General features: G+C 38.2%; 1 protein-coding gene across 3 annotated transcripts in view; it reads right to left on the bottom strand.

The window, feature by feature from the left end:
• Usp34 (ubiquitin specific peptidase 34) overlaps positions 1 to 21,462 on the bottom strand; it is a 266,917-nt gene that overhangs the window by 50,617 nt on the left and 194,838 nt on the right. For all 3 annotated transcript variants that reach the window (XM_004636176.3, XM_023720837.1, XM_023720838.1), the window contains 7 exons: positions 19,812 to 19,958; positions 19,668 to 19,724; positions 19,505 to 19,582; positions 18,853 to 18,947; positions 11,054 to 11,226; positions 6,147 to 6,300; positions 2,844 to 2,922 (listed from right to left, as the gene is read on the bottom strand). In XM_004636176.3, the coding sequence (XP_004636233.1) occupies positions 2,844 to 2,922; positions 6,147 to 6,300; positions 11,054 to 11,226; positions 18,853 to 18,947; positions 19,505 to 19,582; positions 19,668 to 19,724; positions 19,812 to 19,958 (783 nt within the window). The remainder of the gene's footprint in view (positions 1 to 2,843; positions 2,923 to 6,146; positions 6,301 to 11,053; positions 11,227 to 18,852; positions 18,948 to 19,504; positions 19,583 to 19,667; positions 19,725 to 19,811; positions 19,959 to 21,462) is intronic.

The following is a 21,462-nucleotide window of genomic DNA, read 5'->3' as shown; positions in this document are numbered from 1 at the left end:
AATTAATTATTTGGTACAGGGTCTCATTATGCAGCTCAGACTCATAGCTATCCTCTTGTATCAGCCTCCGCAACATTGGGATTACAGGCATGTGCCACCATACCAGTTTTGGTGGCTGGCTCGGTGCCTAAGTGCCTGTCTGTTAAGCACAAGAACCCAGCTTCTATCACTGATACTGCATGCAGTGTGGATAAGAGAATTTAATACTCTAGTACAAAACTAAGAAAAATTTACTATAACAACAACAAAAAAAATCAAGGTGTGATGAGGAAATAGTCGGTCTGAACCTAATTTTTCAACAGGATAAATGGAAATAAAAACACCAAATTGATGCCAGGAGGCACGGTGGTCCATGCCTGTAATCCCAGCAGTTGGGAGGTTGAGGCCATGAATTTGGGCCAGACTAGGCTTCATAGTGAATTAAAGGCCAGCTTAAACTACAGAGACCCTCTCACAAACAAACAAACAAACAAACAAACATTGCACACCAAACTGAAACATTATACTCTCAGCAGTACCAACATCAACATCATCATTTTCAGCAATAGGGACTAAACACCCAGAGCCTTTGCACTGAGTTACATCCTCAAATTCATTTTTGTTTTGTTCTTTTGGCACTGGAGATTAAACTTATGTTCTTCAAACTAAGCTACAGCCCCATATTTATCTATCTTTGTTTTTTCTTAAATTATGAGAGAAGGGCTCACTAAGACACTGAGTTATCGAGGCAAAACTTCTAATCTTCATGCCTTAGCCTCAGAGTGCTATGATTATAGGCATGGACTACCATGCCTCAATCTTATAACACGTAAGCCAAAAAAGCAGGTAAATGAAACACCTTATAGACATAAAATTGTAACTTAAGATCACAAAACAGTACCCATATGTGCCTCCATGAGTCCTTGACAGAATGTTTTTTAGGCCACAGAGCTACAAATAACTTTCTACAAGTAAAATGTATCTGTCAGTCTATACATAAAAAACACAACTGACAGCCAGGTGCAGCAGTGCATGGCTGTAATCCTAATACTCAAGAGGCTGAGGTAACCGGATCACTGTGAGTTAAGAGGCCAGCCTAGGCTACACAGTGAATTCAACGCCAGCCTGGGCTACATAATGAGCCTCTGTTTCACACAAACAATTGATGATTAAGAAGGAAAAAAGTACTAGAAGAAAGTATTAGCTAGAGATGTTGCAAGAGAAATGATGGAACAGAAAAATGGTGGTGGAAGAGAAAGGAAAGCCATTTCATGATGAGAAATACTTGTAATGTTAACACCAAAAAGGCTAAAGCAGGAGGATGACCTGCGCTTGAGGGCAGTCTAAACTATATAGTGAGAACCTGGGACTGAACCAAACTAGACTGGCTGAAACCAATCCACACCAGATCAGGCCAGGCCAAGCCCAAACCAAGAAAAAGGAAAGAGAGAAAGTAACTACACATGTAGAACATGAAGAATACAGAAGTAGGACTTTTGAGAATGAGTAGAAGCTACTTCTTAACCAGGAGGAGATAAAGGTTCTATTAGCAATTCCGAAACCTACGCTGTGATAGAAAAGATGAAAAAAAAGCTTAAAATGAGAAGCAAACAAGCAATATTATGAATTTTTTTCAAAGTACTTTATGAAAAATATGTAAATAAAATGAAATACACCTACTATCTGAAAAAAGGCCTTTTAAATGCCTTATATTTTGTTCCTTTCTTGTCTGTCTTTTTTTAAAGAAAAAGCTTAAACTGAATGTCCTTCAAACAACATACAGCAAAGCATCAGTTTAGTGATGCTTTGCTGTATGTAGTTTATGTAAGTATTTACTTCCCTTTTCTATTCAGATTAGTTTTCTTTCTATTCAGAATGGTAGAGAAACACACTAAGAAGGAATAAGGAAGACTTTTATTAAAATGCCGAATGTTAATATGCAGAAAAGTATCAGACAACAAACCAAAAACCCCAAAGTTGTTTTACAAGATCTAAAAAGCCAAAAAGCAACAAGAAAAAAACCCCAAACCTTTTCTGGGCTTATTTATGAAATAAAAATTACTAACGATTGATCTGTTAGAATGAAAGTTTTTTGGGTGTATGCTTTGCAATGTTAGGGATGGAATCCTGGGCCTTGCACATACTAGACCTCTAAGACCCACACCTAGTCCAAAAGATTCTAAAGTTTTCAAGAAATTGGTATTATAGAAGGGTAAACAGACTATGAAAGAGTGAAGTATATTTTTTATTATTCTATATAATTTAATCAAAGAATCCTCTTTTTATCTTATAAATAGTATCAAGCAAGTTACTGCTTTTTTATAGGAAACAAAGTTACAATTCTTTCACACCAACTTCCTTGTTCAAGATTTTTCAGATTATATAAAGGTACAAAAATGTCACTTTGGCTAATCCTACAAAATTAATCTATTTAATTATAATTTTCATATTATACAATTTCTGCATTGTTATTTGGCTATTTATAAGGTCTCTGATAAGACTTAGTGTTAATATAAAGGAATATTTTCATTTCTACTCTTTTTTTTGAGACAGGGTTGTTCAGGCTAACCTTGAACTCAATTTTGTAGCCAGGCTGGCCTCAAACTCATAGTCATCCTTCCGCCTCAGCCTCCCCCCAGTGCTAAGGTTAGAGGTGTGTGCTACCATGGTGGCAGGTGAAACCAGAAATAATTTTATAATATGTCCCAGTGTCTACTGTATACTGTGAACATCTAAAATTCAATACATAATAAATGAGTAGAATTTAGTTTCAATAATAGCAATTATAAGAAATGTAAGTGGCTCTGCTATTGGATTTTATGACATGTGGAGTAATAAATCATTTGTAATTTCTGAATACTTACTGTCATTTCTCCACCAAAACATTCAGAGGCAAGTTGAGCAGAGTCAAAAGGTTTCACCTCAGCATCATTAAAAAGATACCTAAAAGAGAACACACAGGACTGATGAATATGGCTACTACATGAAAATATTTATACATGTTGCAAATACTGCTTAAACTATTACTTCATAAAGGTAAATTCTATTATTTTCTTGAACTCTCATTTATTAGAAACTGGGAATATTATTTTGTAATGGTGATAAAGAACCTTAAAATCCAACACATCTAGCATGGAGATGTAGATCAGTGGTAAAGCCCTAGGCTATCATGTGCAACACCCTGTATTTAAGCTTCAGCACCACAAAAGAAAAACAAAATTGACGAACATTTATAACCTAACATTAACATAAACAAGTAACAGAAAGCTAGCTTAATTTAAGTATAATATGTAAAGCTACTGGATAGGAAGGGTTAAGAAATATGTTCAAAGTTATAGACACCATTTCAAAATTTACAATAAAGCCTGGGGAGATAGCTTCAGCAGTCTAAGAGCCTGCCTGGCAAGCACAAGGACCCAGGTTCCACTCCCCAAAACTTGTAATCCCAGCGCTGGGGAGGCTGAAACAGGAGGATCACTAGGAGTATGAGTTGCACAGCAAGACCCTGCACCAAATAAGTAAATAAAAGATTGAAAAAAAAATTCAAAATTTATAATAAAAAGATTCAAAATATACTTACTAAATATATTCAAATGGTTAAGTAAAACAAATGAATATGACTGCTAAAGGAGAAGTAACAGAATGGAAACTATTCTGCTCATGGCAGATCAATTAACGAATTGTATATTTGTTCAAAGTAATATCCTCAGGGCTGGGGAGATATCTCAGTAGAATAAGTGCTTGCCTGGCAAGCTCAAGGGCCTGAGTTCAATCCCCAGTTCCGCAAAAAAAAAAAAAAAAAAAAAAGGTAATATCCTCAATAGTTAAAAAAGAAGGCATATAAAACATGTAGTCCTTACTCATGAGACCCTTCCTGACAATATCTGCAGCTCAATAAACAGCTTTTTCAGAGTGACTTAATAATTTCCAGCTATTGTTTGATAAAAGAGAGCAAAAAGAAATCATACAGAAGGGAAAAGCAAGGTGAAGAGAGGACCATGCAGATAATTCCCCAGTAGGAAAGGTAGGGTTTTGAAAAGTGCACTTTTGTCATGAATTTCCTAAGATTGTATGCCAAATCTGTGTTTGTCTAGGAAAAATATTCATCAAATTCTCAAGAAATTCAGTATCTGTAAGTTTAAAAAGTGACTCATAGTCAGTAGAGTGCCACTCTGCCATTTAAGGATAAGCTTGAGTTATTTGTAGGAAAATGGATGCACTTTAAAAAAAAAGTTTATTGGTACACTATAGGTATATATAATGATCACATTCATCATAGGAAATTTGTGCCTGTACATGACTTTTTTTTTTTTTTTTTTTGGTGGAACCAGGGATTGAACTCAGGCCCTTGTGCTCGCCAGGGAAGCGCTTATTTCCCTGAGCGATCTCCCCGGCCCCACATGACATACCTTGATCTTTGTTTTTCCCCATTCCCCTGCCTTCTCTTTAACCTCATTTCCCTCCTTAATGACAAAAGCCTATGCTTCATTTTTTTGTTTGTTTTCTTTCTTTTCTCTTCTCTTCCTTCCATAGACCGTACTCTCGTCAGTTCCCCTTTTCGTTTGAACATTTTCTATTTCACAAGATTTATTATACATACTGGTCCTTATTTACACAGAATGCAGATGTTTCTTTCTTTTTTTGGCAGAACTGAGGATTGAACTCAGGCCCTTGCGCTTGCCAGGGAAGTTCTTACTCCACTGAGCCATCTCCCCGGTCCCATGGATGTTTCTTGAGATCATAATGTGAAGTGAAATAATTCAGACAAACAAGCATGACTTCTTATTCAAGACATACAGCATGACTTCTCTTACGAAGTAATTAAAGTGCAATAAGCTACAATATTTAATGAAGTACAATATGCACACATATGTATCATATGCATCATATGTAACATAAAACATGTAATCGAAAAAAGAAAAAGGTATTGTAATCCAACACAAATAATGTATCTGAAAGTATACTATGCCTTTGTACAACTGTCTTACATGTTTTATAAGTTCCTTGGGGCCGGGGAGATGGTTCAGTAGAATAAGCACTTCCCTGGCAAGCACAAGGGCCTGAGTTCAATCCCTGGTTTTGGAAAAAAAAAAAGGTTCCTTGGCCTCAGTCTGATTTTTAATCTGTATATATATAATTAACTTCATAAGGTCTTAAAAATAAATCTGAAGCTAGACAAATAAAATGGAAATGGAAGGGGAAAAAGAATTAAAATACTGTTATATACATGTACCAGTTTTCTACAGTGAATGTGATCATTATGTATCACAAATATGTACAAGTAAAAAAAAAAAAAAGCAATCAACTTTAAAAAAAGATTAATATCCTTTTAAAGTCACATTCATTAAAAAACTTTTAATCTTATAAGAAGTTTTAAAATAAAAAAAATCTTTTATTTATTTACTAGGTACAGGTTCTTGCTACGCAGCTCAGATTTGTAGTGATCCTCCTGTCTCAGCCTCCTCAGTGCTAAGCTTACAGGTGTGTACCACCACGCCCAGTTTTGGTGGCCTGCGTGGCTCATAGTACTGCGGATCTGTTACGATTTCTGTCTAGTTGTCTCCCTAAAGTTTCATGCAGTCATGGGGTGTGCTTCTAGAGTTTGTGATTAACACATGATCCACTGGGACTATGGGTAATCCAAGGCTGGAATTATGGATCTGAGTACTGCTGCAATTATGGGTATGAGTACTGTGCTACACCAGCCTGAGGTGGACAGCCTGAATGTAACATAAGAGAGACAGACTTCCTCTCTGTTGCCTCTGTAGCCACTGTTGTTTTTACTCCTCCCATTTTGACTCTCTGCTCCTTGCCGTCGCCATAAAAGGTTGCTCTCTTCATTGTGCAACTCTACCTCAGAGCCAGCTGAGTATGGACTGAGACCTCCAGTAACTGTGACTAAATAAATCTTTCCTTCCTTCATTTTGGGCATTGGGTATTTGTCCCAGCAAAGAGAAAAGAGTAACTGAGACAGGATTGAACCTGAATGCCTGTGCTTACCAGGCAGGCACTTAAGACCACTAAGCTATCTCCCCACCCCTATGGAAAATTTTTAGAAAACTAAACCGGCAAACCCATTTGGAGAGAAATTATAATAAACACACTTTAAATATATGGGAAAAAAAATTTTTTTTAAAGTCCAAAGAAAATAAAGATTTAAAACTCACCATTTATTGTTTTTATAAGCATGTGGGTTGACGATATCTCTAATAAAGCTGTAATAGTGTCCACCATCTGCTGTTCCTGTGTGAACAGTAACTCCTATCAAATCATACTCATAGCTCTCAGCATCTTTGGAATGATCGCTGACTTCCTTAAAACCTGAAATAAATAAAATAATGGTAGTAATTTTGAAAATTGCATAACAGTAACAATTTAGGATCATTTTATAACATGATTTATGTAAACAGGCACACACACACAAAAAGAAACAGGCACATATGCTTTATGAATTCAATAGTTACAAAACAACTGTGGTTTTTTTGGGCAGAACCAGGAATTGAACTCAGGCCCTTATTCTACTATCTATTTGCATGCTCCAAATGGCTACTGAGCCATCTCCTGAGCCCCCACTGCTTGCTAATTATTAACCATCTACAGCCTAATACTTCAAGGAATTTGTAACACAAGTAACTGGGAAAACACATGTTAATATGTAGTTACAGGCAACCTTTACATAAATATTAAATATCCCATTATTTAACTTTATTAGCCTTTGAAATAGTGGCAAATGCTTCATTCAGGTGTTCCCCACCCTCTTTTCTGGAAATACAGGGATCTGAATCCAGTTCTTTGTTCTGAGCTATATCACTACCCCATCCCCCAAGGTCTACATTGCTAGGTTGTCCAGGCTGAACCTCTTAGAGTACAGGAATTATAAGCATGTACCACTACATCCACTTCAATTTTCCTTATTTGGAGTATGCAAATATAATATCTGAGGAGGCATCAGCGTATTTTTGTCTTTTAGTATCATGTTAATGAAAATGGGGCACTGTAAAAAAAAAAAAAAAATTATACTGGGAGCATGCCTCCAAACATACACCATGTAATGGAAGGTACTAAAGGCTGGACATGTGATGACACATGCCTGTGATCCCAGCATCTGGGGAGCTGAGGAATGAGGATCCCTGTACAAGGCCAGCATGGGCTAGACAGTAGGCCAGCTCAAACTACTACTGTCTCAAAACAAGGAACAGAAAGCACCATATACTAGTATCTTTGTGTACAAAGAAACAAAGACATTTTTCCCATGCTTAAAGTTTTAAAATACAAAGATGAAAAACTTTAAGGAAAAACACTTCTTTTTTAAAAAAAAATGTAGTTAGTTGTTATAGGCTCAGACTCAGAGCGATGTCCCATTGTCAGTCTCTCCAGCGCTGGGATCATAGGCTTATGCTGCTATACCCTGGACTCTGTGGCAGGCTCAGCCTACCTTGGGGGGAGGGCTGGTGTGGCATGTGACTGGGGAACCAAACTAAGGTACTGAGGTACTGAGGTCCTGAGCTTGCCTAAGCAGACCCTTTAATCTGCTGAGCTACCTCGCCGCCTGGAAAAATAACTTCCAATGGTTTTGAAGATAATATATGAGCTACATTCCTCCCATCACACAGAAAGGAAAGAAGTGGAACCAGGAACAAGGCAAGGAGAGCAGATTTGGTTAAGTAACAGGACGTGAAGAGTATGGATGCGCCTATGCATATAGGTAGGCCAATTTCATTATCTTAGCACACATTTCTGCTCCATCAGCACATGGAAAATCATGACAAATATAAAGAAGCACAAATACTGAGAAGTCGTATAGCTTTCTAAATGGTTTAGTAAGAGGTCAACAATAGGATGGGAGGCTGGAGATTTAGCTCAGTGGCACAGCACCTGCCTGGCAAGCATCAGGTCTTGAATTGAATTTCTGGTACTTCCTCACAAAAAACAAAAAATGTGATGTATCTAAGCAATCCCAGCTTCTCAACTCTACTTCAATGTTACAGCTTGTATACAGATGTTCTCCAAGACCTCATGCAGTCATGGTTGGGGCTGTCAGAGGTGGCTTGATTTAGAGTGGATGCTACTGGAAATGATTAAATTCAGGATATGATACTGGGATTAAAGGTAACTAGCCCTGGGTGTAGATGGCACCAGACGAAAGGCAAGTGTCCTGGACAGGTTAAAAGAGAGAAGCAGGCTTGCTTCTGGTGCTTGCTGCCTTCTGCCCGCCATGGACTGTTTGTCCTCTGTTATGTACCCTGCCACACTGCTCTGCTTTGGAGCCACTTAACTATCAAGTGAAACCTCTACAAATTGTGAGCTAAACTTCTCCCTTTTAACTTTAGGTATCAGGTATTTTGTCTCAGGAATGAGAAAAACGAATTAAGACACGGTATTTTCAAACATCTCTACAAAGCCATTTCTTTTCTCTTTTCAAAAAATTTATGTATTTGATACAGGGTCTCACTAGGCAGCTTGGCCTCCTAGTGATCCTGTTTTCAGCCTCCCCAGTGCTGGGATTGCAGGCATATGCCACCATGCCTGGGTGGCTGGCTCAGTGCGCCTGGGGGTAGGGCCAGTGCAGCATGTGGTACTGGGGATTGAACCCCGGTCCCTACACTTGCCTAAGCAAGCACTTAGTCCCCTGAGCTATTTTGCTGACCCCTACAAAGCCATCTGATGCAACTCATAAACATGTAAAAACTGCCTTGCCTAACTCAGTTTTGCTTCATAGTTGTGCTCCATCTTCTCTCTTCTCTTTGAGGAAACAGTATGCCCTTCTCTTGAAGGATGGACTATTTCATTGTTTGTATTATCTCATTTCCCATTTAATAAGGATGAAACACCGGATATTTGGTAAGTATTGGACACTGGAGTTAAAGGTTAAAATATGGTTCTCTTTGCTAAAGCTGGCAGAATATAACTGCTGCTTCAAATCTTAAAAATTGTAAACATCACCAAAACCCTTATTATATACAAAGTGATATCCTGTTATAGACAAATGGAAGAATCATGAGCTACATACTTTCTACTTTCTTTTCTAATCACCTTATTTTTCTTATGCCTGTGGTCCTTGAGGCATGAGTTTGAAAACAACATCTTATGCAAATAACAAGTTAGTGGTTATTTATGAAACAAGTATGTACTGGTTGATAGTTGTGTCAACCTGAGAAGTGTAGAAGTTTAATTAAGTGACTCAGCAGAGAGCCAGGATTCTTAGTCTGTAAATATCCTGATCCTGTGCAAGAGGAGGGCATAGACATTGTGTGAGTTCTACACTCCAAGCCCCAGGGTAGCTTATTTATAATACAAGGAGTGGAGATAGCCGCAGCTACTGACCTTCCCTTTGCTCTTCACTGTTTTCTGCTGCCATGAATTGCTGCTCTCTGCCATGTGCCACTCTGCCTGGGAACCAGCAGAGTATAGACTGAAACCTCCACAAACCTTTCCTTCCTTAAATTTGGATGTCAGGTATTTTATCCCAGCAACAAGTGAAAAGTAACTGAGATAAGGTGCCATCTTCAACCTACTATAATCCTATTAAATAGTCAAATGAAACCGTTCTAATAAATATAACCAGACTTTCTATTTGCTGTTCTTAATCCTGCTCTTACTGGAACTAAGTCCTTCTCGTTAATATTTACTATTTAAGATCACAGTTTATCCTCCTTGACTCCACTGTCTCTTCTCAGGCTAGACACCAGTGGTTTTTTTTTTTTTTTTCCCAACTCTGACCTAGCAGAAGACCAACAAAAATGTAACCTGACCTAGCAGTCAGGAGGCTGAAGAGCAAGGATCTCTGAGTTTGAGGCTACCCTTGGCTACATAGTGAGTTTAAGACATACATAGTGAGTCCTTGACTCAAAACAAACAGCTTCAAGGAAGCAAGGCTGGTTTTTCATCATCTTGTCATTCTTTTTACTATAAAAATAGTGTAAGTGACACATAGTGAACAGATATTTGGTAACTTTTTAAGATTTTTTTTTAAATTGTTTTTTTTATTTTATTTTATTTTTTTTATTTATTTGAGAGAGAGAGAGAGAGAGAGAGAGAGAGAGAGAGAGAGAGAGTTGAGAGAGAGAGTGGTGTGTGTGTGTGGCCAGCTCAGCCCACCAGGGGGCGGGGCTGGCTGGCATGTGGTGCTGGGGGATTGAACTGCAGTCCCTGATGCTTTGCTAAGCTTGCTCCAAGTAGGTGCTTTAGACCACTGAGCCATCTCTTCAGCCCCAACTTTTTAAGATTTTTATTCACTTAGTAATAAAGTCTTTAATTTTTCCTTTTGGTGGAACCAGGGATTGAACTCAGGCCCTTGCACTTGCCAGGGAAGCACTTATTCTACTGAGCCATCTCCCCATCCCTAAAGTCTTTAATTTTTAATTAAATTAATTAATCTTCTGTATTTTAGGGAAGGGTCTACAGGGTGTTCAGGGTCTCACTACTAGATTGGACTTGTAATGATTTGCCTATGTATAGCCTCCCAAGAGCTGGGATTACAGGTGCGCACCACCACGCCCAGTCTCAACTGCCGTCTCAGCGAGCTGGGGGGTGGGGGCAGGGCCTACAACACTGGGCTACCAAACAGTATTTAACGGATAATTGAACTAATGAGCCACAATATCTTCATTTACTTTTCGGTTGTTTGACACAGGGTCTCACTGTGTAGTTCAGACTGGTCTCAAACTCAGGTGGTGATCCTCCTGCCTCAACCTCCCACCTACTAGGATTACAGGAATGTGCCACCACACCAGCTGATACTGTCTTCAAAAACATTTATCTTTCTAAGATTCAATTTAATTTTATTAACTGTGGTTGAAGACAACTTCGTTTTCCTTTTATAATGACATACAATAAACAGACAATAGTGGGCATAATAGCATACCCTATAACCTTATCACTCTGGGAAACTAAGGCAAGAGGATAGCAAACTGACCCTAGCCTCCGCAGTTGTGGTTTAGTTAGCTGTCTCAGTAAGAAAAAAGGGTGGTGGTAGCGGGGGACATATCTTGGTGCGAAGGCCCTGGGTCCAATTCCCAGTACTGTCTCCACCCGTTCTACTCCCTAAAGAAAAGAGAAAGAAATGAAAAATTACCTTCTTTCCTGTCACTCTTTCCCATAAGAAAATCTTCTGTATATGGCGTCATATCCAAACGTAATGGGAAGGAAAAGTGTGTATTTACTTTCTCCTTCATCATTGTGACCATATTAAATGTATACCTCATAGTATTGAAACTCAGAATGCGAGGCAATTTCTTAAAACATGCCCTGAAAGGTAAAAAATGCCAGTTAAATATTGACTTTGGAAAATACTTTAGTTTCTTTTATAGTTATGCTACACCTATTTGAATAGTTAGTTTAGAGTAAATAGCAGTGTTGCAAGTCATATTCTTCTAACACTGTGGGGGTTTTTTTCTTTCTTTTTTTTTGGTAGTACCGGGGACTGAACTCAGGACCCTGTGCTTGCCAAGCAAACAAACACTCATTCTACTGAGCTATCTCCCCAGCCATAAAACTGTTTCTAGAGTTAGGAGTGTGACTCAGTGGTAGAGTATTTGCTTGCCATAAATGAATCCCTGCGTCTGATCCCTAGCATCACAAATAGTGTATGCCGTTTAAAACAGTGGTGGCCACACATCTGTAATATCACTGAGAAGGCTGAGGCTGGAGGACTGTCACCAAGTTTGAGGCCATTCTATATTACATAGTAAGTTCAAGGCCAGCCTGAACTGCACAGTAAGACCCTACCACAAAAAAATTACAATTAACAAAATCTACATACATTGCCCTTTTATATGAACTTTTCCATTCTGTAAAGGTTATATATATCTAAATGAGGAAAATAAAAATTATAGCAGACTGTGCTAAATCATAATGAAGAAAGGCAAAGGATTCAGTGGACGCATAAAAAGGACTCTGTCTTTCATTCTCTAGAGATCAACAAGTCTTTGATTCAGCGTTTTCCTTTTATTTATGTTTTTCTTGTACAGATGATTGAAGCCAGGGTTTTCACATTAAGCTACCTCTCCAAACTTTTCTAATATTTGTAAGACAGTCTCACCAACTTGCTAACTGGCTTGAACTTGTAACCCTTCTGCCTCAGCCTACCAGAGCACTAGGATCACAAGTATGAGCTCCCACACCCAATTTCTTTTCCTCTTTTAATAGCAGGAATCAAAATTTTCTTTTTCTGAACTTGAAATGGAAAGTCTGGGTGAATAACTTACTAGATATAAATATAAACAAGATACTTAACCTCCCTGAGATTAATTCCCAATTTTAGAAATGAAGATTAAGGGGCCGGGGAGATGGCTCAGTAGAATAAGTGCTTCCCTGGCAAGCACAAGGGCCTGAGTTCAATCCCCGGTTCCGCCAAAAAAGAAAAAAAAAAAAAAAAAAAAAATGAAGATTAAGGGCTAGGGATATAGCTCGGGGATCAAGTGCCTGCCTGGCTAGCGCAAGGTCCTGAGTATGAGTCCCAGTACCACAAAAGGAGGAAGAGGGGGAGGAGGAAAAGGAGGGGAAGGAGGAAGGAAAGGAGGAGGAGGAGAGGAGAAGAAGACAACAATGAGGGGGAAAGGGAAGGAGGAGGGGGGAAAAGGGATGGGAGAGGGGGAAGAGATGACAATGAAGACGAGCAAAATGGTGAAAGAGAAATATTAAGCTGGGCATAGTGGTACATACACACTTGTAATCCGATCCCTGAAAGAAATCTAGGCAGGAGGATCTGAGACCAGCCCAGGCAATTTTAAGAGATTTGGTGAGGTTAAGTGAGACCTTGATCTTTTTTTTTTTTTTTAAATGTATTTGCTACAGGGTCTCACTATGCAGCTCAGACTCACAGTGATCCTCCTGTTTTCAGCCTCCCCAGTGCTGGGATTACAGGCATGCGCCATCATGCCCAGTCTTGGTGGATGGCTCAGTGTGGCTGGTGGTGGGGGTGCATAGCATGTGGTGCCAGGGATCAAATCCCAGTCCTGAGCTTGCCTAAGCAGGTGCTTAGTCCACTGAGCTATCTCACAGGCCTGAGACCCTGGTCTTAAAAGTAAAAAATACAGGGTATGGGGCTAGATATGTAGCTCAGTGTGAAAAGTCTGGGTTCAATCCAGGGAGTTGGGGGATGAAGAGAGGGGGAGAAGGGAGAATAAGGGAGTTGGGGGGAGAGAGGGAGAAAAAGGGGGAGGGAGAAAGAGAGAGACAGACACACACACACACACACACACACACACACACACTGACTTGAGTCAAATACCTATCCCATATTGACTCTGAAACACTGCCTGGCAAATAGGCAGCATTCAGTGTCATCTGTTTATTATTTTCTACAAAGGCAAAAGTGGCACTGGCAGCAAACCAATTAGTCACCTAAATTTTACAGTGTGTCTGACATAATATTGGTTTAAGTTTAAAAGTACAAAAGAATGCCGTTAAAAAAAAACACCTACCATAAACTTGGATTTAAAAGTATATAACTTTTAGGGAATGATTTCTTACTGTAGCATATAAGGATTAAAAGGGTTGGTTTAAGGGCTACTCAGGGTTCAAGTCCTCAATGCAAAAAAAAAAAAAAAAAGTTGATTCACGCCAGGCATGGTGGTGCACACCTGCAACTGCAACATTCAGAAGGTGGAGGCATTCTGAAGCCAACCTAAACTACATGGTGAGTTTATGGACAGCCTAAGCTACACAGTTTAGTGTACACAGCTATATAGCCTAAGCTACAGTGCTTAGTACCACATCCTGTCTTTAAAAAAAGAGAATAACTTCATTCTAAGTTCAAAACTTGTACCCCAACTCTTACAGAAGAATTTGTCTTCTTTCTATAACTACTCAACTCAGCTTCCATTTCATATTCAGCTATAGGTTTTCTTTTTCTTTTTTTTTTTTTTTTTCAGCTATAGCTTTTCTTAATCAGCTTGATTTACTGAGAACAGAGGAATATCATTCCTTTCACATGTATACTAGAAGACAGAATTTCGTATCAGAGAAATGGCACTGCTGTAATAACACCTGACCATATGGTTCAAGAGCCTTTAGAGGGCCACGAAGATAACTCAGCAGTCTCAGTCTAAGGCAAGCATTAAGGACCTGGGTACGATCTCCAGTCCCACGTGGGTAAAACATGTTGTGCAGGACCCGCCCTGGGTGCACCAAATTCGCCACCAAAACCGGGCATGGTGGCACATGCTTGTAATCCCAGTACTGGGGATGCTGAAATAGGAGGATCACTACGAGTGAGCTGCATAGTGAGACCCTGTACTAAATACATAAAAAAAAAAAAAAAAAAAAAAAGCCTTTGGAATTTGTGGGAAGAAAGCCAGAAGGTTTGGAAATGCAGGATGAAAAAGTATAGCTAGAATGCCTGAGGCTGTTTTGTATGGAAGACTTTGGTCACAGCTCAGAAGATCACAAGGCTGATGGAAAACCCGTGGAGAAAGATCGGGCTTGGGAGGTTTCTGCCAGGAAAAACAACTGCACTGGAGGCTAGAGTTCAGTCAACGTAGGTTATAGCTTGGTAGAAAGTTTGCATGTTGCTCATATCCAAAGTCTTCACTGAGATTGAGATTAAGGGTGGTGGACTAACCGTGTAGAAGAAATTTCAAGGCAGTTTAATACTGAGGCAGTGGTATGATGTTGTGGGGCTTTTAGCCAAATCTATATTGAAAATCAAGAACAAAGAGTGAGGCACAATGATTTAAAACATGAGTTGGCCAGAAAGGAAACTTCGTTAATGCTGTGGACTACAAAGATAGAGCATGGATCATAACTGCTAAAAAGGTACAAGAGAACAGAAAAGATGGCTTTAGGACATCACAAGAAACAGCAGGACTCCACTCTTTACAGCCTCCAAATTGCAAAAGTGAAAGACTCTGCTTTAAGAAGAAAGTCCCAGAGCTCCACATTCCATAACGGCAGCGGTCACATCAAGTTTCAGAATGGAAATGGAACACAGAATTTGTTCCTCAGAATTGGATTGAGAATGCTCAGTGATCTGAGGCACTGGACCCCTACAGACAAGAGAGAGGAAAGCCTGGCTACCTCTCCAGCTGTCAGCAGACTTAGGTATCATCCATATGGAGCTGGTTTTAGGTACATGCAGAATACAAGAATTGTGGAGTCAGGAATAATCCCACATAGATTTTGGAAGACGGCCTGGGAGATCAGATAGTATGGCCCAAAAAGGAAGTGTGAGAAGCTGTGAGCGAGAAACCAAGGGTGCAGTGGAGACCCCACAAATCTGGAAAAGCCAGGAATGTAGATCATTTAAGGAAAGCTGTGAGAGAGCAAAGCAGGCTTAAGTGAGAAGCCATGGGCACTATAACTATCTGAAGCGCCCTAGAGACAGAGCCACCCAAGTCTTGTGGAGCTTACAACTTGCCTCACATAATGTACATGGAACTACAGCATTTAATGTTTGCAATGCCAGATTTTGGATTTGCTTTGGTCCTATTCCTTTGTTTCCCCATTTGTAACTTTTGGAATAGAAATGCTGAAAGTGTTTAACTTTCTTTTCATTTGTACAGGGTCTCACAGCTAAGAGTTTCCCTTATTTTTCAGCAATGCTGAAACCACTAGGACTCTGGCAACTCTTAGAGGTTGATTAAATGCCTTTCGCATAAAGGGATGTGCCTGAGTCTTTGGGGAGCATAGGTCAAACATTATGGTTTGTCTACATGTTCCCCCAAAGCTTCAGATAGTCATGGAGAAAACTGTGAAGAGTCTGTGACAATGTTGGGATTATGGGTATGAGTGTTAGTGCATACAACACAAGGGATGGAAAGAAGCTTGGTGCTCCTCAGTTAATTTTGATGTCTTGAACCATCATTAACTATTGCCCTTTCTAACATGTCACCCTGCCTGGGATTATGGACTGAAACCTCTGCAAACTCTGAGCTAACCTCACCTTCTTCATAAATAAATACATAAATAAATAAAATGTATACATAGCTTGCCAGGCAAATGCTTATTCTACTGAGCCATCTCCCCGGCAAAATGTATACATAGCTAAAGAAGTTCTCTCCTAAGCAATTTTAATATTTCATTCTAATTTCAAATATCCCAGATGTCTTCATCTACAGAGGAACTTTGATTCCAAAGTTCTTTCTAGCCTTCATCTCCTTGCCACCTCCTCCCTAGCTCCTAAGCTCCTATTGGTGCTTGAACCCAAGACTTTGTGGGGTATTTCCAATGCTTTCATTCAGCTGTCATTTAATTTCATAATTAGAAACTATGCCAATTCAGTATTATCTTTGGGGGGGGGTCTCTTCTAAGTTCACAGGGTAAGGTCCTATTCTAATTTTCTTTCTTCCCTTCTTTCACTTTTGTCACTATTTCCTCTATATTTTAATGTCCGTTTAAACACTAAGTCCTTTCCAACAATTGTATTCTTTATCAGGAAGATTACTGATAGTTTCAATCAATTAATTATGCAACGAATCCCAAAATACGGATGTTAATCACTTGATGTAATCAGTTGTTACCAATCTAACATTCCATTACTACCTGTTGTAAACCCTTTACTTCACATAGGCTGGCCTAACTAAGAACTCTTGAAGATACAAGGTCTCTAGTAATTAAATGTATCAGATGGTCTTTAAATGGAATCTCTAGTTAGCATTATCAAGGTTTACCTATATAATTTTACTGAACCACTTTCTCCCAAACCTGTCAAATTATACTTCTTAAGAACTTCCCACTGTTAGGCCGGGGAGACAGCTCAGTAGAATAAGCACTTCCCTGGCAAGAGCAAGGGCCTGAGTTCAATCCCCAGTTTCACAAAATAAACAAATAAATTTTAAAAAAGGAGAACTTCCTACTGTATACACTAAGAGGATGTTTTCAATTTGTGAATGCTTGTTAATATTCCACTGTGTACAGTACAGTGACAATCAGAATTTAATGAATTAAAAGGAGAAAGAAAAAAATATGAACAAAACGTGTTTAAAATATAAAAAGGTTTTATCAATGAATCTATTCATTTTGTACCAAGTTACAATTCAAAAATTTCTCAGTAGTAGGGACTGAATGCAGGACCTTGTGCATGTAAGCAGGCTAGTGACTACCATTAAGCTATTTCCTCAGTCCTTATTTTTTGAGTCAGGGTCTCACTAAGCATACCACACTGTCCTCAAACTGTTAATTCCTTTACCAAAGTCTCCTGGGTAGCTGGGATAGCTGAGTACCATAGCACCCAATATATAATCTTTTTTTTTTTTTTTTTTAAATTCATGAAAGCACTGCTTTCAAAAATAAAGATTTTAGAGATTAAAGAACAGACACCAGCTAGGTATGGCAATGTATAAATATAATCCCAACACACAAGCTGAGGCAGAAAGATCATGTAGCTTGGGGTATGTAGACCTGTCTCAAAAAAGAAAAGATTCATTTACATTGATATCTTCAAAGAATAATGAAGAAATGAAAAAAATATCTTTAGATTTTGTTATGAAATGGTAAAGTATTATGTACTACAAAAATAACTAAGGTAATTTGTTTTTGGAAATTAAAATATTAGTTTTCAAGAACTTTTCTGAAAATTCAAATTGAATAAAAACCTTTTTTTTTTTTTTTTTTTTGGTGGTACCAGAGATCAAATTTGGGATTTTGTGCTTGACAGGGAGGTGCTTATGCCACCAAGTTATATCCCCAGCCTGAGGAAGAACATTTTTAAATAACACATCATTAAGCATCCCAAAATAACATCAATGCAAATAATAAAAAAGCATCACCAGCTTAAATATGGTATAAAAAAGTTAAATTCTTTAACTCAAAAGTTGGGCCAGTGAGATAGTTCAGTGGATTAAAATGCCTGCTTTGGCAACCACAGGGATCCTGGTTCAATCTCCAGCACCGCATGCTGTGCCAGCCCCACAACCAGAGTCTGGGTGTGGTGGTGCATGCTTGTAATCCCAGTGCTAGTGAGGCTAAAAACAAGAGGATCACCACGAGTCCGAGCTGCGTAGTAACAGCCTGCAACAACAAAATACATTAAAAGGGGGGGGGGCGGGGCACGCTTATATTTAGAGAGCCGGTGAGATAGCTCAGTGGAATAAGTGCTTGCCTGGCAAGCACAAAATCCTGAGTTCAATCCCTGGTACCCCCTTACAAAAGGTAAATAACCCCCAAATGCAACTCAACTCAAACCTTTTCCAAGCTCCAACAACAGACAAATGTTTGTAGAACATTTCCATACAGATATCTTAAAGGGGTATTTAACTTCAACTGGTTTAACTATTTCCCTAGAGACTATCCATCTCCATCTCTACTCCCTATCCTAGTGGGCCAGCACTGAGAAGACGCCTTTATTTTGCCTCTGCAAAAACTTGCTCACCTGTTAGAACAGGAGCAATAATGGTATCTACTACAAAAGAATGCTGTAAGAATTAATTAAATGAAATCATGGAAATTTCTGAGTAGTGCTTGTTAAATAAAATATACTATGTAAAAATTAGCTGTCATGACCTAAGAACAAGTCACTAAATCTAGAGATTTGAGCACACAGGTGATTAACTTCATGCTTACTGCTTTCCTTCCATATACTTGTTTCTAAAAATCAGACTTCCTGTAAGTTTAATGAGTCCAACTTTGATTTTAGTGCAATTGATATGTCAAATTATAATTCATTAAATGAATGAAAGGTTGCTACATGAGACTGAGCTCCACATAACTGATTTTTACATTAAACAATCTCATAAAAGTTTAATCTTAGTTTATCCTTAGTTTGTCTTTCACTGGACAATTTATCAAAGTGACAAAAGTTTCATTTCAAAAAGTGTATCTCTGGGATGGAGATAGAGTTCAATGGCACAGCACCTGTCTGGCAAGCGCAAGGTCCTGAGCTTGATTTCAGGTACAAGTCAAAAAAAAAAAAAAAAAAAAAGCAAGGAAGCATACCTTTTTTCAGCTCTTACTTTCCTCCCACAATGAGAACAAGTGTACATGTTGTCACCTTCTAAGGTGTCTTTAATAGTAACTTCATCAAGAGATTCCTGTGTATAAAACCACATTTAAAATTTCACATTATAGTTCATGCAAGTCAACACACAAAAGAAGTAGTGACAGTTGGGACAGAATGCACAGAGGAAAACCAATTTGTTTTAAAAGTGAATTCTTAACTTTAGTAAAAAGTTTTCATTATATGCATCTTACTAAAAGGGTTAAAGTGTTTACATTTTGATCAGACAAAAGCCAGTTTTGTCATCTACTATTAATCGGCCCTTATATAGCAGAATAGAAGAACATACATGAAAACTGCTAGCATCCATTAAGATGATAACCTACCATAAATAAAGAGTTGCCCAAGTGTTGTGGCACATCCCTATAATTCAGGAAAACTGGGAGGCTGGGCTAGGAGAATGGTTGGGCTCAAAATTTCCATTCTCCTAGCCCAGCCTTCCAGTTTAGGGACTCAGTGAGGGCTTGCCTCAAAATAAAAGCTAAAAAAAGGCTGACGATGTAGCTCTCAGCATGGAGACCTGGATTCAACCCTCAGCACTAGGGGGAGAAAAAGCAAAAACTATCGACAATTATGTACAATATTACTCACATAAATGTTCTTCATATCAGCCACCTGGCACCTCACAGTATAAAACTCTTCAGCAGTTTGACTGACATGTTCGCAGTCCTGATTGAATAGGTAAAAATCAGTAACTTGTTATAATAAACTAAAACATAATTTCCAAAAAACATAAGCCAGGTATAATACTCACCAAAGATACAACATTGTTGGTAATTACACCTCCAAATAAACTTTTGACAGTATTTTTCTTTAATACAAAACAAATAAAAGTCAGTAATGAAAATACAGCAAATCCATACAAATTTCAAGTACTTGTCACTATTCTATTACTGACCAGTTCTGGAGACATTTCTTCAATTTTAGTAATCAGATCAGTAAAAAACTCTGTCATATCTTTCTGTTCTCCAGTATTCAGAGGCTGCTTATCCATTGTGTATGTTTTACAGAAAGGTCTAGGATTATATGCTTTGCATTCACTCTCCTAAGGGAAAGGAGAAAATAAAAGATTCTGTCAAATAAAAATAAGTCACCTCAAGGTTCTTAAATCAATAAATAAAAACAACTAAGCAGGCAGTAAATCCATAAAGTTTTATTTTATTTTTTAAAGACAATACAAATTAGAATTAAAACAAAAAGTACAAGTGATACAGAATTTCACTTAACAAAGTAATATGAATTTCACAGTATTTGTTGTAATACATAGTGTTGTCTTCCAACCAGTTATTCATATTACCAGATATAAGCATGTAAAATTGGAAGAAAAACAGAAGTGCGTAAGAAATTGAAAAGAAAAAGTACAACCAATTGAAAAAAGGAGACAAAACAAATCTGATCCTTTCCATAGACCAACAGAAACACACAGTACAATTGTAATTCTCTCAAACTAATTTCTGGAGGCAAGTATTACTCTGATTTCAAAACCAGAGAAAGATCCAACTAATACAGAGAGATATAGGCTAATCTCTGATTGTAAGATTCAAAAAGCCTGAATTAAATACTAGCAAACAGAATGCAGCAAATCACCAAGATGATTATACATCATGACCAAGTGGGATTCATTCCAGGAATGCAAGGATGGTTCAACATACGCAAATCCCTAAACGCAGTACAACACATCAATAGAATCAAGAACAAGAACTACATGATCATCTCAATAGATGCAGAAAAAGCTTTTGACAAAGTCCAAACCTTATTCATGATAAAAATCCTACAGAAAATCAGAATAGATGATCTTTACCTCAACCTGATAAAAGCCATTTATGGCAAACCAACAGCCAACATCATATTAAATGGACAAAAATTGAAAGCCTTCACTTTACAATAAGGAACATGACAAGGATGTCCACTGTCACCAGTCCTACTCAATATAGTTCTAGAAACATTAGCCAGAGCAACTAGATAAGATAGAAATAAAAGGAATAAGGATTGGAAAAGAAGTGAAACTGCCATTATTTACTGATGACATGAGGACCCCAAAAACTCCACCAAGAGCCTTGTAGATTTAATCACTAAATTTGGCAACATAGCAGGACACAAAGTCAACACCCAAACAACAGTAGCATTTTTGTACACAAACAATGAACACACTGAGAGAGAAATTAGGGAAACCACTCCTTCCACATTAACATCTACAAAGTTTTAAACTGTTTTCATAATATTTTCAACTTAATGACTGTGATATCAGAAGATGCTCAAATTAACTTCATGAAACTACTATTTTTAACTTGGTGTAATGGCACAAGCCTATAATTTCAGTACTCTGCAGGCTGAGGCAAGAATGTTGCCCGGAAGTTCTAGGCCAGTTTGGGCTATATGGTGAAGTCAAGGCTAGCCTGAACTAGACAGCAAGACCCTATTTTAAAACACACACACCCCCAAAACAAATGAACAAAAAAAACCCAAACACTAATATTTTTAGTATTAAAATTTCTAGGAAGGAACTTGGGACTTAAAGGTGTCAGATTTGTATTATTTTTTTTTTTTTT

Source organism: Octodon degus, unplaced genomic scaffold (assembly GCF_000260255.1).
Source record: "Octodon degus isolate 3935 unplaced genomic scaffold, OctDeg1.0 scaffold00078, whole genome shotgun sequence".
Taxonomy (NCBI): Eukaryota; Metazoa; Chordata; class Mammalia; order Rodentia; family Octodontidae; genus Octodon; species Octodon degus.
Note: the sequence above shows the minus strand (reverse complement) of the source record. Positions and strands in the feature narration are given on the sequence as shown.